We start from the raw sequence: 17,417 nt of genomic DNA on the forward strand, positions 1-17,417 counted from the left end.
TAATGGGCCCAAAGTGTGCTAAGAAAATATCCCCCACACTATTACAGCACCACCAGCAGCCTGAACCATTGATACACAAGGCAGGATGGATTCAAGCTTTCATGTTGTTGATGCAAAATTTTGACCCTATCATCCGAATATCGCAGCAGAAATCGAGACTCATCAAACCTGGCAAAGTTTTTCCACTCTTTTATTGTCAAATTTTGGTGAGCGAATTGTAGGTTCAGGTTTCTGTTTGGAGTGGCACCCGGTCTGGTCTTCTGCTGCTGTAGCCCATCCGCCTCAAGGTCGAAGGTGTTGTGCATCAGAGATGCTCATCTGCATACCTCCGTTGTTAAGAGTGGTTATTTGAGTTACTGTTGCCTTTCTATCAGCTCGAACCAGTCTGGCCATTCTCCTCTTACCTCTGGCATCAACAAGGAACTGCGCCCACAGAGCTGCCGCTCACTGGATATTTGCTCTTTTTGGACCATTCTCTGTAAACCCTAGAGATGGTTGTGCATGAAAATCCCAGAAGATCAGCAGTTTCTGAAATACTCAGACCAGCTCTTCAGGCACCAACAACCATGTCACGTTCAGTCACTTAAATCACCTTTCTTCCCCATTTTGATGCTCGGTCTGAACTTCAGCAGATTGTCTTGACCATGTCTACATTTCTAAATGCATTGAGTTTCTGCCATGGGATTGGGCACAATTTGCGTTAACCAGCAGGTGGACAGGTGTACCTAATAAAGTGGCCGGTGAGTATATATATTCTCTCCATGGTTTCACAATCCTCCCCAAACAACTTTTGTTTTTCACACTCAAAGAAAAGGATAAAGAATATGTGATCTATAAAACATGGAACAGAAATTCTTACTGACCCCAAACTATTGAACTGTAGTCAATGTTGATGAAATGAACCTCTTGTGCCAACTGCTATTAAATGCAAGTTAATAATTTAATAATTAAGTTTTGACTGATGTTTTATATGTTGATAACTCTTGATTGTTGCTGATGTTTCACAGTGTATGTATGAGTGTGTGGTCAGGCAGTGCGAGGAGTGACCTGTGTGTGTGTGTTTCTTTTAAGAGGTGCCATTGTGTGTCTGTCAGTGTTTGAAAAGCTTCATGCTACTCATTGTTTTTGAAGGAACTCTCCACTTTAATTTGGAAAGTAGGCTAATTTTTCAACTCCCTTAGAGTTAAACTGTTGAGTTTTACTATTTTCGAGAGACCAGCGGGAGCACTTTTAGCATAGCTCAGCTTAGATCATTAAATCAGATTAGAGCATTAGCATCTAGCTCAAAAAGTTTAAAAAATAATAAATTCGAGGAGAATAAAACTTTAAAATGGACAATTATTGACACTCTTTTTTTGACATTTTGAAATGAGATGCTAACGGTCTAATCTACTTCAATGATTTATGCTAAGCTTAGCTAAAAGTGGTCCTGCCAGACAACCGGAGATCAGCTGACTAGCTTAAAAAAATGATAAAACTCCACTGTTTAACTCCAGGTGACTTGAGAAATGAGCCTATTTTTAAAAAGATGTTTAGTTAGATGTTTCCTTTAATAATTCAAGAACAGCCAATGAACATACAAGTAATTTAAATTTAAATGAAATGTTTTATCTAAATATTTAGTTTTAGAAGGTTTAAAAAATAACCCTATCGTTGACTGCTTCTTTTTGAGGTACGTTTTCATAAACTGTTCAGATAATTCTCTGTACTAGAATGATTTTTTGGTCACCGTTTGTTACTGTTTGTTTGGAAAATGACATAACTAATATTGGAGGGAATTTCACTGGTGTCTAATTACTGGCTTGTGTGTGTTGCTTTTGATCTCTATGCATCTGTGTGTGTGTGTAGCGTGTATGTGTTCTCTCGGTTGTCCTCCAGTGACAGATATCGCTGACTTTTGGTTCTCTCAGATCAGATGTAATGGGCTGTGTTACATAACAGGGGCACAGAGTGGAAAAAGAAACAGAAAGAAAACAATATTCTGTCATCTGTTGATTTTTAAGGGACTCCTGTCATATTGGTCAATTAGAAACATATATGTTTATTCAACTAGTAAGACAGGTTAAGATCAGATGACCAACTAAGTAATGTTTGCTGTATCTCAGTACTTTAATTAATCATGCATGAAGTTGAAGGGTGTCAAATAATAATAATACTATTTGCTATACTTCATGGGAATGGAATGGAATGTCTCATTGTATATTTTCACTATTAAGTTTTTGGCATTTCAATTCAATTCAATTCACCTTTATTTGTATAGCGCTTATACAATGTAGATTGTGTCAAAGCAGCTTCACATAAAAGGTCACAGTAAATAGGAACAGTGTAGTTCAGTTTGTAGTGTTTAAGTTCAGTTCAGTACATAATAAGTAATAAGTTTACACTGAAAATAAATGACAGGGCAATGAATGAATGAATAAATAAATAAACATAACAATAATTAAAAAATATATATATTTGTCTAATGTAAATTTGTATATTCAAAAGGCGGCAACACCAAAGTTCCATCGATGTGCTATTTGACATGATGATCCTAGAAGTCCTGGTGTGCACATTTCTCAGTTTTGAGACATTCTGTTTCCACTCCAATCTTCAAAAAGGTTTCAATCACCAAATGTTTAAATGAGGAGTTTAACATCCGTCCTTTTCTTAAATAATGCTTTATTAATTCTTTAATATTTATTTAGGTGTTTGGATAAATTTTTTTTGGCTATATTTTGTTGTATTATTTTGTTGTATTAATATTATGGTTTGTTTTTGTATTTTCGCTTTGAATATCTAAGTTGTATAATTTATAAATGTATAATTTTTTCTTTTTTGTTCCTTTTAGTTTTTTCTTGTTGTGAGATAGTATAGTTGTGAGATCATGTGATCCGGATGTTTACAAAAAGGAGTACCTTACTGTGATGAACACTGTCTGATGAAGAGCCGTGTGCTCTAAACGCTTTGTCTCAGCCTATTAATTTCATAAATTAGCATTTGTGGAGCTTTGGTGTTGCCGCCTTTTAAATATATCATGTGCACTTTTTGCGTTTTGGCTGAGCACCCAGATAAAAGTGATGTGCGTGCTTTTGTACATTTTTTTTTCTAATGTAAATCTAAGCCACACATTAGCTAAATATTTCCCTTTTTAAAGGACAAATCGTCTATTTTATATGACAGCTTATTTACATTATGGGGTGTTTTTGTATAAGTTGTTTGCATTTTCAATTTTATTTAAAAAACAAAAACTGTTTATCTACAAAGTTGAACTCTAGCTTGGCTCTGTAAGGTTCTTTCTGTGAGCCAATTAGCATTTTTAATCCCCGCACGAGGACCAATCAGGATCGGCTTTCTTTGTCATTTTTCCAGACTGCTCCATTAAAAGACCAGAAAGACAAAATCAGAGTCGGCTAAATAATGCTGCACCACACAAAATTGAGATGTGTGTAAATGTGATAAATTAGAAACATTTTTTCCCATTGAGATGAAATGTTAAAATTTTTATTGTTGAAAAAAAAATTCTATATTAAATGTAAAATATTTTTATTTGTGTGTATATGGTAAGTGAAACAGTTTTTAGCGTTTATTAAACTCATTTGCTCATTGTCTATTTTCTTTTAAAGTCTTTAAATGTGATATTAAGCCTTGAAGGGCAAATACTTAATTTAATTCATAGGGCATATAATTCAATAATTTATATAAAGCATAACATTTAATAAATAATAACATATCAATTAGATCAAATAACATTTGCACTGGACAAAATATTTAGCACAGCCTTGTACGCTTTATTTTAACAAGAAAAAAATATTCATCCTATAACATTAAATAATTGTTATAGAAAGCAAAAATTTTACTTTCTCAATCATCAACATATTGTTACTACACCAAATACAAGTAATATATTTATTGATTGTATTCTTGAAAAGTAATGCTTCAATGAATGATCTGCCAGATAGAACCTTATAATTCCTAGTGGAAAATGACTTTTCAGAATCAGAAGGTTTTATCTGAATTTACCGTGGTATTTTTACTCTAATTTGCAAATGTAAGAGAACTTTGATAATTTAAATTTAGAGTACATTTAGGGTCTTTGTCATGTTGATGTGTGAAAGAGAACGTTTACACACATATTGTTTGCTCTAAGGAATGCAAAAAATTTAAAGCTCAATATCTCAAAATCATTTAGAATGCAGAGAGAACCTTATTCCAAGGTGACGAAATGTAGTCAAAGGCTCCTGAAAATCTGTCTGAAAGGCACTTTTGACTATATTACAAAATTGTTTGGTATTTTCCTTTTGTATTTCTTTTTTCTCTTAGGAGTAAAAATGTGTATTTTTAATACAATGTATGAAGCTGACTGGTCAGTTCTTGTCATGTGACTCACGGTGTGCTCGCGGAATTCTTTCAACTAGGTGTGCCTGGAAACGTGGGCACGTCGCACCTCTCTCACACCGCGTTCGCGTTGCTGCTAATTTGTGCGTGCAAGCCACGTGCCTACATTGGAAACAGCAAACTTGCGCACTCAAAAGACGGGATATGTGAGCGGCCCTTAGTTAATAGCATCAGCCATAGTTAAAATCAGCCTTTAATCCAGTGTACATGGGTATTCGCCTCAGTGTACAAGCTCGGAACTTTAAACTAGCCCACAGTTGGCATAACTTTGTTTAGTTGCATCTGTTTTGTTCTGTGCAGAAACGCGGTGTTATGAAGCCTTTACGATTAATTGACTGTGACGAATTAAAGCGTGGTTAATAATGAATCCGGTTAATCGTTGCATCTCTACAGGGGACCTTTAACCTTATCAGATGTAGTGGATGTTGATTATATTTTAGAAGCGACCATATCAGAATAGTCATATTATTGTTATTATTAAAACAGTTGAGTTTCTGGCGGGAGCACTTTTAGCTTAGTTTAGCATAAATCATTGAATCAGATTAGACCATTAGCATCTCACTCAAAAAAAAGATTAACTACAAGCAGAGTCAAGCTTTAAATAGGACAAATATCTAAACTTTTTTTTCCATATTCCTTGATGACAATGCAAAAAATGATCATGTTCAGACTTGGAACATATACTTTATTTCCACCAACTGTGACCAACGATTACCCCCTAAACTGTTTGTCTGCTTTAATCCCAACAGTGACTTTCTTTTAGCCAGTCAGTGTATAGCGTATCAAAATAAGTTTCACATGCACTTTATGTATTGTGTACACTCCCTGACAAAATTCTTGTTGATCCCAGTTGTAAGTGCAAAAAATAATTACTTGACTTCTAGTTAATCATTTGGAAAAGTGGCAGAAGGTAGATTTTTCTGATGAATCATCTGTTGAGCTGCCTCCCAATCATCACTAATACTGCAGAGAACCTACTGTATTGGAACCCGCATTGACCCAAGACTCTAACAGAAATCAGTCAAGTTTGGTGAAGGAAAAATCATGGTTTGGGTTTACATTCAGTATGGGGGTGTGCGAGAGATCTGCAGAGTGGATGGCAACATCAACAGTATCAAGACATTTGTGCTGCCAATTACATTACAAAACACAGGAGAGGGCAAATTCTTCAGCAGGATTGCGCACCTTTTCATACTTCAGCCTCCACATCAAAGTTCCTGAAAGCAAAGAAGGTCAAGGTGTGCTCAAGGATTGGCCAGCCCAGTCACCAGACATGAACATTATTGAGAAGTCTGGGGTAAGATGGAGGAGGCATTAAAGATGAATCCAAATAATCTCGATGAACTCTGGAAGTCCTGCAAGAACACTTTCTTTGCCATTCCAGATGACTTTATTAATAAGTTATTTGAGTCATTGCAGAGATGGATGCAGTCCTCCAAGCTCATACACAATATTAATTCTTTTTCCACTGCACCATGACTTTATATTCTATACTGGACATTATTTCTGTTAAGTGACAAGACTTTTGTCTAAGCAAAGTTAGACTTTACTGTCCTAATTAAATTATTTAAAATCAAGGTATGATCATATTTTATTTTGGTGAAATAAGTGTAATCTAGAGGCCTTTGCCTTTTAGCCACTTCTGATACCAAATGATCAACTAGAAGTCCAGTTATTATTTGTTGTTCCTAAAACTTGGGTAGGCGACAAGACTTTTGTCAGTTAGTGTAGACAACAAATGGTAAGGTTTCTATGTGACTGGTCCAGAAGACTGAAAACTGCTCAGCCAGAGCCACTTATATAAGCATCCCGAGGACAAAACCCAGCACACAGGTCTACATTATTGATGTTCCGCTTTTCCAGGTTTCACAGCCACACTTATGAGCAGAGGAGCGGAGTGTAACGCTCTCTCTGAAGGTCAGCTGGGTTTTAGAGAGGAGAGGAGATAAGACTGCTTTTCCCGTCAGCTTTATCGCGCATGAGAGCCAAGATACTGCGCAGAGATAGCAGCGTTTCTGCATGATCACAAACTGACTGGATTACAGTATTACATTCACTTGGTTTAAAAGCATACACACTGTAAAAAATGCTGGGTTCCACACAATTCCTTCATATTGTCCCAACACAGATCGATTAAGTTAACTTAATCACTTTTACAAATTTAAGTGAATTGAACATAAAACCATAAAGTTGACCCCCCCCCCCCCCAAAAAAAAAAAGAAACAAGCATGAGGACAAAGGAATTGTCTGTAGACTTCCGAGACAGGATTGTCTTGAGGCACAAGCATGGGGAAGGTTACAGAAAAAATTTCTGCTGCTCTTAAAGTTCCGATGAGCACAGTGGCCTCCATCATTCGTAAGTCAAAGATGTTTGGAACCACCAGGACTATTCCTTGAGCTGGCCAGCCATCAAAGCTGAGTGATCAGGGGAGAAGGGCCTTAGTCAGGGAGGGGATCAATAACCTGATGGTCACTCTGTCTGAGCTAAGCATTCTTCTGTGGAAAGAGGAAAACCTTACAGAAGGACAACCATCTGTGCAGCAATCCACCAATCAGGCCTGTATGATAGAGTGGCCAGACGGAAGCCACTCCCCGCCTGGAATTTGCCAAAAGGCATCTGAAGGACTCTCAGACCATAAGAAACAAAATTCTCTGGTCTGATGAGACTAAAATCGAACTCTTTGGAGTGAATGCCAGGCGTTACGTTTGGAGAAAACCAGGCACCGCTCATCACCAGGCTAAAACCATCCCTACTTTTAAGCATGGTGGTGGCAGCAGCATCATGCTGTGGGGATGTTTTTCAGCAGCAGGAACTGGAAGACTAGTCAGGATAGAGGGAAAGATGAATGCTGCAATGTATAGAGACATCCTGAATGAAAACCTGCTTCAGAGTGCTCTTGACCTCAGACTGTGGCGACGGTTCATCTTCCAGCAGGACAATGACCCAAAGCACACCGCCAAAATATCAATGGAGTGGCTTCACAACAACTCCGTGAATGTCTCTGGGTGGCCCAGACAGAGCCCAGACCTAAATCCTATTGAACATCTCTGGAGAGATCTGAAATGGCTGTACACCATCACCTCTCATCCAACCTGATAGAGATTGAGAAGTACTGCAGAGATAAATGGGCAAAAATTCCCAAGCTTGTGGCATCATATTCAAAAAGTCCTGATGCAAACTCACAGTGTTCAGCATGTAGTTTTGCGACTGTTGGATCAAAAACAACAGCTGCCATTCATGTTCATACACTCAAGAATAATTCTGTAGGCCTGTATATCTTAATAAATAGTGCCTTACATTTTACACTGAATTTTGTCCAAAATATGTTGAATTTTTTAAAATTTTATAATTGAAAGTTTTTATTGAATAAATTGAAAATATATTTTCTGTTGCAAACTTTTTTATTTACATTTTTTTGCTTTAGCAGCTCTCATACATAACCCATTATCAGGGTATTGTGCATATTTTATTTAATGGATAAACATTAATTCTGTTAATACATTTACTCTATGCTAAAAGCAACATACACGCGTAACTACAGCCTACAAAATATGATCTGCATGATCTTTTTTCATGTGATAAATTCAGGATCTTTTTCAGGATATTTTTATTCTTAAAATGCCCAGTATAGTTACTTTTGTTGTTGTAAAACATTTATTAAAAAGTTTTATTGAAGATTAAAATGTGTAAAAAGCATCAATAAAAAATCTATTTAAAAAACTGTTAATCAGCATAAATTCTCTATTAGGAAATATGAACTCATCAGAAATAAATCTCAATACATAATGTTTTTATAAAGTATATGATTGTTTTAGAACTAAATGTACAAATCTTTACAAAAAGGCACTTTTTTTTCGTAGTGTTAGACTGAAAGACCAGAGAAATCCCATGCAGTATAATCGGAAGTGAACAAAATACTATTTACCTTAAGCATTTAAATGGCATATTTTTGAACTGGAATGTCTTTCTTGTTTACCTGTGATCTAATGGAGCAAAATGTGTTTTATTATCATGTAAACAGGACAGCATTAGTCATGCTAAATTCACTGTCTTCCTCTGTCTCATCTGCATAGTAATCCTTGCCTTTCTTATAGTAATATCCTTGCCTTTCTTATAGTAATAGTCTAAGTAGCCTATGTACGGTGCTTGATTGAAAAAGTCGCACACTGCAGCATGCAGGCGCACAGTGACTGCATCAAAAAGGCACTCAAATTGTGCATTGACCAGAAATAATACAGATCGCACCACAAAACACATGAAATCGAAAGTAACAAGCCTGATTTTTAAAAAAAAGAAGAAGTAGAAAGTACAGATATTTGTGTAAAAATGTAAGAAGTAAAAGTAGAAAGTTGTCAAAAAAAAATAAATAGTGGAGTAAAGTACTAATACCAGAAAAATCTACTTAAGTACTTCGTTACTTTCCATCTCTTAACACTTGTGTATACTGTAACTGGGAAGGGATGCATTTTAAAACTGAAAAAAGAACACACACTTTTAAACAATAATTTAAACACTAATAAACTTTATATTATTATCATTATTATTTTTATTAGTATTATTATTATAATTAGTTCTTCTAGTTTTGCAGTCTGACTGTCTGCAGATCAGACGTAATGAGGTAAAAGCTCTTGTTTTTAGATCAGCTTTTCTGATTGTCATTCAGACCTGCTTTCAGACCAGCTAAAAAAAAGCTAGTGGGATTTATATAATAGACAAGTATTGTAATGAGGATAACATTTTGGGCGGGGCTTAAACAGATTTAATTACATTCAGCTTCATGAATCTGATCCATTTTGTCAAACTGTCAGCAGAAACGTCCCGCATCCCTGTGGAAATACACAAAGGCTTTGTTAAAAGTGTTGGCGTGCGCTGATTTAGTGTTTTGTTCTCCTGTCTATCGATCAGAAGATGTGCAGTCAGAAGAGCTTTTGAAATGCTTGGTTTTTACATTCATGTTTCACCATAGTGTTCTTAGCAGACTCTTAGTGTAGGTCTAAGTTGTAATTAAAGACTCATCTGCTATAAACATAGGACTATATCACTAAAAACATCAATAGATCAACCATAATTATTTACATTCACAGAGCTCAATAAAAAGGACTGAAGGCTGGGATTGGTTCTTGCACTATTTGCACTACTTTTATTATCTTGGATCTTGTACTTTGCTTTTTGTTTGTGTAAGATCTACTTGTCTGTTTTAAACTTAATAGGTGTACCAGATGTAGGGATCAGGTTGAGGATTTGTAGAAACTGCAATAATAACTGATTGTACTTGTACTGTATTTGTGAATAATAACTTACAAGTATTATAACTCAATCAGGAGTATTTAAGCAGGAAAAGTTTACCTAATTTTCCAACAGAAAATGTTTATTAATGAACAGTTTTCTTATTTTGTTTTAATCAAAACAATTGTACATTATCAGTTAAATTTTTATTAATTTAATAATAATAATAATAATAATAATAATAATAATAATAATAATAATAATAATAGTTGCATGTAGAAATGTGTATCGCATGTGGAAAAGTTGACGAAATTTTCCAACAGAAGTAGTTATTAATTAACATTTTTCTTATTTTCTTATAATAAAAATTACTGTACATTATTACATTAATTTGATTAATTTAATAATAATAATAATAATAATAATAATAATGATGATGATAATAATAATAATAATAATAATAATAATAATAATAATAATCCCATCTAGAAATGTGTAATGTTATTTTGAGTATATGTCTGACAAAGCAAAAGACGTCAAAGATGTTTATATCAATTATTGCATTATTTTTAATACATTTACATTCATCAGTTATTACTAATATTGAAATTTTAATAGTAAATAAAATATAATACTTAACAATTAATTTAAAAAATAACAATCCTTTGTAATCAAGATATATTTAGCTTAGCTTAGCATAAATAACTGAATCAGATTAGACTATTAGCATCTCGTGTAAAAAAACAAACAAAAAAAACTACAGGGGAGTCCAGTTTAAGGAAAATGATCTACACTTTTTTTAAATATATTTTTGAGCTTTATGCTAATGGGCTAATCTGATTCAATGATTTATGCTAAGCTAAAAGTGCTCCCCCATATGTGAGATCAGCTGAATGGATTTAAAAATAACAATCATTATTAATGAAGGAACTTTTAGCTCTGCTTAGCATAAATAATTGAATCAGATTAGACCATTAGCATCTCACTTCAAAAAACAAACAAACAAACAAACAAACAAACAAACAAACAAACAAACAAACAAACAAACCAACAAAAATCTACCGTAGAGCCAAGTTTTAGGAAAATTATCTACACACTTTTGGCATTTTTGAGCAAGATGCTAATGGTCTAATCTGATTCAATGATTTATGCTAAGCTAAGCTAAAAGTGTTCCCGCCATATGCAGAGATCAGCTGAATGGATTTAAAAATAACAATCATTATCGGTCAAGGTACTTTTATCTTAGCTTAGCATAAATAATTGAATCAGATTAGACCATTAGCATCTCGTAAAAACAAAAAACAAAAAAACAACAACAAAAAACCTACAGGATTGTGAAAATTCAGGAAAATTATTTACACTCTTTTTTTGATATTTTTGAGCAAGATGCTTATGGTCTAATCAGATTCAATGATTTATGCTAAGCTAAGCTAAACGTGTTTCCGTCAGACGCAGAGAATAGCTGCAGGGATTAAAAAATAGTAAAACTGAACTGTTTATTTCTAGGGGAGTTGAAAAATGAGCCTTATTTCAAATAATAATAATAATAATAATAATAATAATATTATTATTAAAGTGGAGTTCTCCTTTGTTTTTGGATTGAGTAAAAGTGTTGACTTCCTTTGGTGAACCAAGCACACTTATACAGCATATGCAAATAGACATTATCTTCTTGTCATGCCAATGGGAACCAATCAGACCACGTTTTCAGTTTGAGGCAAAGTTGCCTTGATCGAAATCAAATATCAATGCTCATTTTATGATCGCACGCCATGTCGCTCTTTTCGGTCCGTCTCTCTCGCTGTTCTCCTGTCCCCTTCGCTCGTAGTAAAAACAGCATCAATAATTAATGATCCAATTAATAGTTTACACTGGGTTTTTATTGAGTTGTCAGAGTGATGGAGAGCAGTGCGCCGGCGGCCGGGGAGCTGCGCTCAGGCCTGAATCAGCACTTCCGCCTTCTGCCCTGAACAGATCCCACAACACACACACTTTCACTAGCAGAGACAGAGAGAAAAAACACAGCAGAAGAGCACGGGGAAGTCACTGGGTGTCAGAGAGAGAGAAGGCCACTGAAAAATTATTGTAGACACTCTTACTGTTCATCACAGGTTAATTGGGTCTCTTTTGTCGTTGTAAAAATTATGTAACTTCCAAAATTTACCCTAAATATGAACATATATACTAGGGCTGAACAATATATCGTTGGAGGCATCAATATTTCAATGTGTATAGCTCCAATAGTCACAATGCAGTTATTATTTATTAAAGATTAAAAGCTAAAGATATCATTTAATATATTATGCAATGAATACCATGTTATTTTATTGTTCAATTTCTGTATTTGAAAACTGTTAGACTTTCCTGAAAATCCTAAAGCACTGTTTATTTATTTATTTTTGCATGTAAACTATTATATTTTATGCAGATGCACCACATAGAAAAAGATTTGATCATCCCAGTCGATCTAAATTAATGAAGTCTTTCCAAATAGTTATTTAAATAATCTGGTGAAATTGTACACATCACATTAAATATCGCGGTAAAACAAATATCGCAATGTTAGATTTTTCCAATATCGTATAATAAGGTCTAACAATAAGGTCTAATATACAGTTGAAGTCAAAATTATTAGCCCCCTTTGATTTTTTTTTTCTCTTTTAAATACTTCACAAATTATGTTTAACAGAGCAAGGAAATTTTCACAGTATATCTGATAATATTTTTTCTTCTGGAGAAAGTCTTATTTGTTTTATTTTGGCTTGAATAAAAGCAGTTTAAAATATTTTAAAAACCATTTTAGGGTCAAAATTATTAGCCCCTTTAAGCTAATTTTTTTTTCCAAAAATCTACAGAACAAACCATCATTATACAATAACTTCCCTAATTACCCTAACCTGCCTGATTAACCTCACTAAACTAGTTAAGCCTTTAAATGTCACTTTAAGCTGTATAGAAGTGTCTTATCATAGGAAAGATAATGTGTTGAAAAAATCTCTCCGTTAAACAGAAATTGGGGAAAAAAATAAACAGGGGGGCTGATAATTCTGGCTTCAACTGCAGATACTGTTGACCTCCTGTGAAATTTGTAATCTTTTTCAAATGTTTCCCAAGTGATGTTTAACAAAGCAAGACATTTTAAACAGTGATTCATTCATTTTTCTATTATTTATTTGAGTTTGGCTGGAATAAAAGTATGATTTAAATTATTTTTTAATATTATTAATATTTATTAAATTAGTTTTTAATATTTTTATTATTTATTAATATTTTTAAATTAGTTTTTATTAATTATTTTAAAAATAATTTTTAAGGTCAATGTTATTGGCCCCCATTCAGTTGGATACAGAACAAATAATTGTTGTCTAATGACCAGTGGTGTAAAGTAACAAATTACAAATACTCAAATTACTGTAATCGAGTAGTTTTTCTCAACTTGTAATTTACTAAGTAGTTTTAAAAATGTGTACTTTTACTTTCCCTTTAGTATATTTTTAGTGCTGTATCGTTACTTTTACTCCACTACTTTCCTTCAACCTGCAGCCACTACTTTATTTATTCCTGTTTATGGGGATTTGGAAAATCAGTCCTGTAATTTCTGTCCAATCAAATCGCACATAGAAGGTGACTAGCAATCATAAGGAACTACCTCAAGACATGTGCGCTTTATAATTGCAGCAAACCATTTTGAAGCGTTGAAAGTGTCCAACGTCCCCAATGTGTACCCCAACGTCATGGGGACCTTGCATTTTGTTTAAAAATGAAAATTGGGTTGACATCAGAACCCAACGTCAGGTTGACATCAACATCCAACCTAAAATCCACCAAATATCAACATCTAATGATGTTACAGATTGACTTTATGTGGACGTTACCACTATGACATCTATCATATGTTGGATTTTGGTCAGTTTCTAACACAACCTAAAATCAACATCATTTGCCGTTGTTATTGGACATCAAAATAATGCTGTCATTAGACGCTGGCTGGACATTGAATTTTGGTCACAACCCAAATCTACCTAATATTAACGTCTTATTACATTGTGTGCCTGCTGGACAATAACTAAATCCACTACAGAATGTTACGTTTACACACATCCACAAATTACATGTAAATGCATCAGCTTTTTACAGCGTACTAGTCACTACTCTTGAGTACTTTTGAAAGGGCTACTTTTTACTTTGAGTAATATTCGCAACAGATGCTTTAACTGTACTTGCACTACATTTTTAGGAAAGTAATGGTACTTCTACTTAAGTATGATTTATTAATACTCTTTCCAATGACTAGCCTAATTATCTGATATTGCCTAGTTAAACTAATTAACCTAGTTAAGCCTTTCAATTATATTTATGATAAATACTATTATCGTGCAAAATAAGTAGCAATATATTATGTACTGTCATCATGGAAAGACAAAATATGTTATTAGAATTTCGTTCTAAATATATTACTATTATGTTTAAAAATGTGTTGGGGGAAAAAATCATTTCTCAATTAAACCGCACTTGGGGAATATTTTTTAAAAATGTTAAATTTCATAAAAGGGCTAATAATTTAAATAGTTTTGACTTTAACTAAATGTGTGTACACACACAATGGTAGATCTATTTGTATAGCTGTCTGTATTGCTGTTTGAGTGCTTTTTCCAGTTTAAAGTGCTATTTCAAGTAAGATTTATCCAAATTACCAATTTACATTCCGTTTGTATCTAAAAATGCATCTTAAAATGCATTTTGTATCTAAAAATGCATCTAAATTTTTTTTTTTTTTGGCAGCAATGTAATTTACATAAATTGCAGTTCTACAAAATCCATTAATATGTGGATGTCAAATAGACGTCAAGACTTTGACATTAAATCAATTAGCATTTTTGATATGTTTTTTGATGTTGTTTTGACATCAAGGTATCCGCTGTGATGTTTAAGACACATCTAGCAGATTGAATAGCATATGCAGTGTTAATATGTGATGTAGGATTAATATATATATATTAACATTTAAGTTATATTTTATATTCACCTTTTCTGGGTTTTTTTTTGCACATAATCTTATGTAATATTTCAACATATTACCGTAAGAGGGAAGAGAGGGTGCACCGACTGCATTTAAAACTGAAGCCAAGTCTGGCTTCTCTGACATTGTTTTTTTCCCTCTAAGTTAAGTGTATTAACTCCCAGTCCCAAGATCTTTTCAGATCTTATTAGTCTGACTTAGAAGATAGCGACTTCAGCCAAGTTTCTCCGAGCCAAGTTTGACCTTTTCTGTAGTTTTGTTTCAATTACCAGGAACTGCTTTTTATTTTACTTCGGTTCGGTTGCGTGAATACAATAATGAGCTCAACTACCAATCTATGGGTTGTTGACATGTTACATTTTCACTGTCACACATGACAAAAATTCATATAATTAGTATTGTCATCATTTTAAATGCAGTAAATGCTTAATAATTGCTTTGTCTTGTATGGATCTCTTTGTTAGGATTTTGTTTTACTTTTTGAGGCCACATCTCAAAACTGTCCTATGGTGTGACCTTCTCAAGCATAGTTCAATAAATTACAGCTCTTTTAAGTTAAAAAGAAAATGATCAAATTATTTATGAAAACCTCAGGTCTAATTTTATACTGTAAGTGGCTATTTTATTAATTGGCTTTTTTTTCATCTATATATTTCTGTAAACAGAAGATCTTGATACGTTTTGTCACTTTGTCAAAATGGTCCTCTGGTGTGACACTATATACAAATTTTTAATCATCAATTCCACAGAAAACTTTAATATTTAAAGGCAGGGGTGTCGCTAGACCCCTTTTACTGGTACATGAGCCTCAGTAATACTCGCCTGTGCCCCGGAAAGCTTTTAGTAAGTAATGTGTATCGATATAGTGCATTTATCGTGTATGGATATACATCCAAAGTGCTTCACAATCATGAAAGGGGGGGTCTTTCATGATTGTGAAGCACTCACATCCACTTGGATGATGTAACGGCAGCCACAGGACAATAGCGCAAGTGAGCTTACCAAACACTAGCTATAGATGGAGTGGAGAGACTTTGATAGAGCCAATTTGACGGATCGGGATGATTTGGAGGCCATGATGGGTAAGGGTCGATGGAGGGAATTTGGCTAGGACACCAGGGTTACACCCCTACTTTTTTACGAGAAGTACCATGGGATTTGTAATGACCACAGAGTGACAGGACCTCAGTTTAACGTCTCATCTGAAAGACAGCGCTCACTGACAGTATAGAGTCCCCTTCACTTTACTATTAAGACTCACACAACCACAGATTGAGCGCCCCTGCTGGCCTCACTAACATTACTTCCAACAGCAACCTAGTTTTTCCCATGTGGTCTCCCATCTAGGTACTGACCAGGCTCTGCCCTGCTTAGCTTCAGTGAGTCTTAAGCTAAAGGGTGATATGGCTATTATCGTCTTATTAATTAAGAGTGGTAATCCCACAATAAAGATGTTATTCTTTAAGCACAACCGAATTAACGCTTGTGACAGCAATGTAGTTAAATCAAAAGCAAACTGACGCATACACACAAAAAAAAACATTCCTGCGCACCTCTCGCACCATTCCTGCTTGCTCGCTCTGACTGAATTATTTGAATCAGTGAATCCCGGAGGAAACCAACATGAACACGGGGGGAGAACATGCAAACTTCACACAAAAATGACAGATGACCCAGTCGGGGCTCGAACCAGCAACCTTCTTGCTATGAGACGACAGCGCTACCCACTGCACCAACGCATTAACCCATAATAATAATACTTTTATTTATTTATATTATTCAGTATAGTTATTAACATAAGAGTAAAAGGACCAGTGGAATTTCGATGAATTGAAGTTTCAGTTACTTCCCGATAAGCTTTATGAGGGAGAGCGGGATGTTGCTGCTTGGTCACAACATAGAACATTTTTACGCTAAACTGTGAAAGAATTGATTTTCCCTTTTCCCTTATTTGCCTCATATTTTCGTCAGACTTTAAACTACATAAATATAAACATTTGTTCTTCAAATATGGTGTTTTACAATGCAATTTGTCAACTGTAAAAAGTGTAAGTATGAGAGTCTTTACAGTATTTCTGCCATATGTCCTCATGAACTACTTTGCTCTCTGCTGTTTGTGTGCATATTGGGATTATGCGTGTATGTGTGTGTGTGGCACTCGCAGGAGATTTGGATGGCCACTGGTGGGATCACACAACGTGGCACAGCAGCGATGCCTCCATCATGTCTTTGGTGAGACATGCGGAGCCGAATGTCCCACCACTTTCTCTCTCTCTCTGTCTCTCTTTGTCATTTCATGGTTCTTTTGATTTATTTTCACTTCTGCATGTCTTTTGTTTCTTTCTGTTTTTATCCCATGTCTGTAGGGGACAGTCAAAGGGGAAAAAGACAAACTTTTGAGCAGTCACACACCTTATCTGAGGGCCAAAAGAAAATGGTGCGCTTTGGGGGCCACTCTTGGGAAGAAGATGCTGAGTGGTGTGAGCCCCAGGTTAAAGACTCGGGTGTTGATACGTGCAGTAGCACAACCCTAAACGAGGAGCATAGCCATAGTGAGAAGGTACTGGGACCCCCTCTGGCCTGCACTGCTTTCAGTTCATTTTGATCTCGTTTGGTTTTTCATTTACTTCATTTTGTTCCATTTCCACATGGTCTTTGTTTTGATGTCGCTAATTATAGGTGAGATGTTGATTTAATTTTCTTTTTGTTTTGGATGTGACTGGGATAGTTCAGCCAAAAATGAACATTTATCGACCTTAATGTTGTTCCAAATTCGAATGCAGTGGTGTACGA

At 34.8% G+C, this 17,417-nt stretch overlaps 1 protein-coding gene across 1 annotated transcript in view; it reads left to right on the top strand.

The window, feature by feature from the left end:
- The window catches only part of rims2a (regulating synaptic membrane exocytosis 2a), a 290,481-nt gene that overhangs the window by 110,292 nt on the left and 162,772 nt on the right, over positions 1 to 17,417 (top strand). Inside the window, exon 8 of the mRNA XM_056475706.1 lies at positions 16,991 to 17,184. Coding sequence (XP_056331681.1) covers positions 16,991 to 17,184 — 194 coding nt within the window. The remainder of the gene's footprint in view (positions 1 to 16,990; positions 17,185 to 17,417) is intronic.

Source organism: Danio aesculapii, chromosome 16 (assembly GCF_903798145.1).
Source record: "Danio aesculapii chromosome 16, fDanAes4.1, whole genome shotgun sequence".
Taxonomy (NCBI): domain Eukaryota; kingdom Metazoa; phylum Chordata; class Actinopteri; order Cypriniformes; family Danionidae; genus Danio; species Danio aesculapii.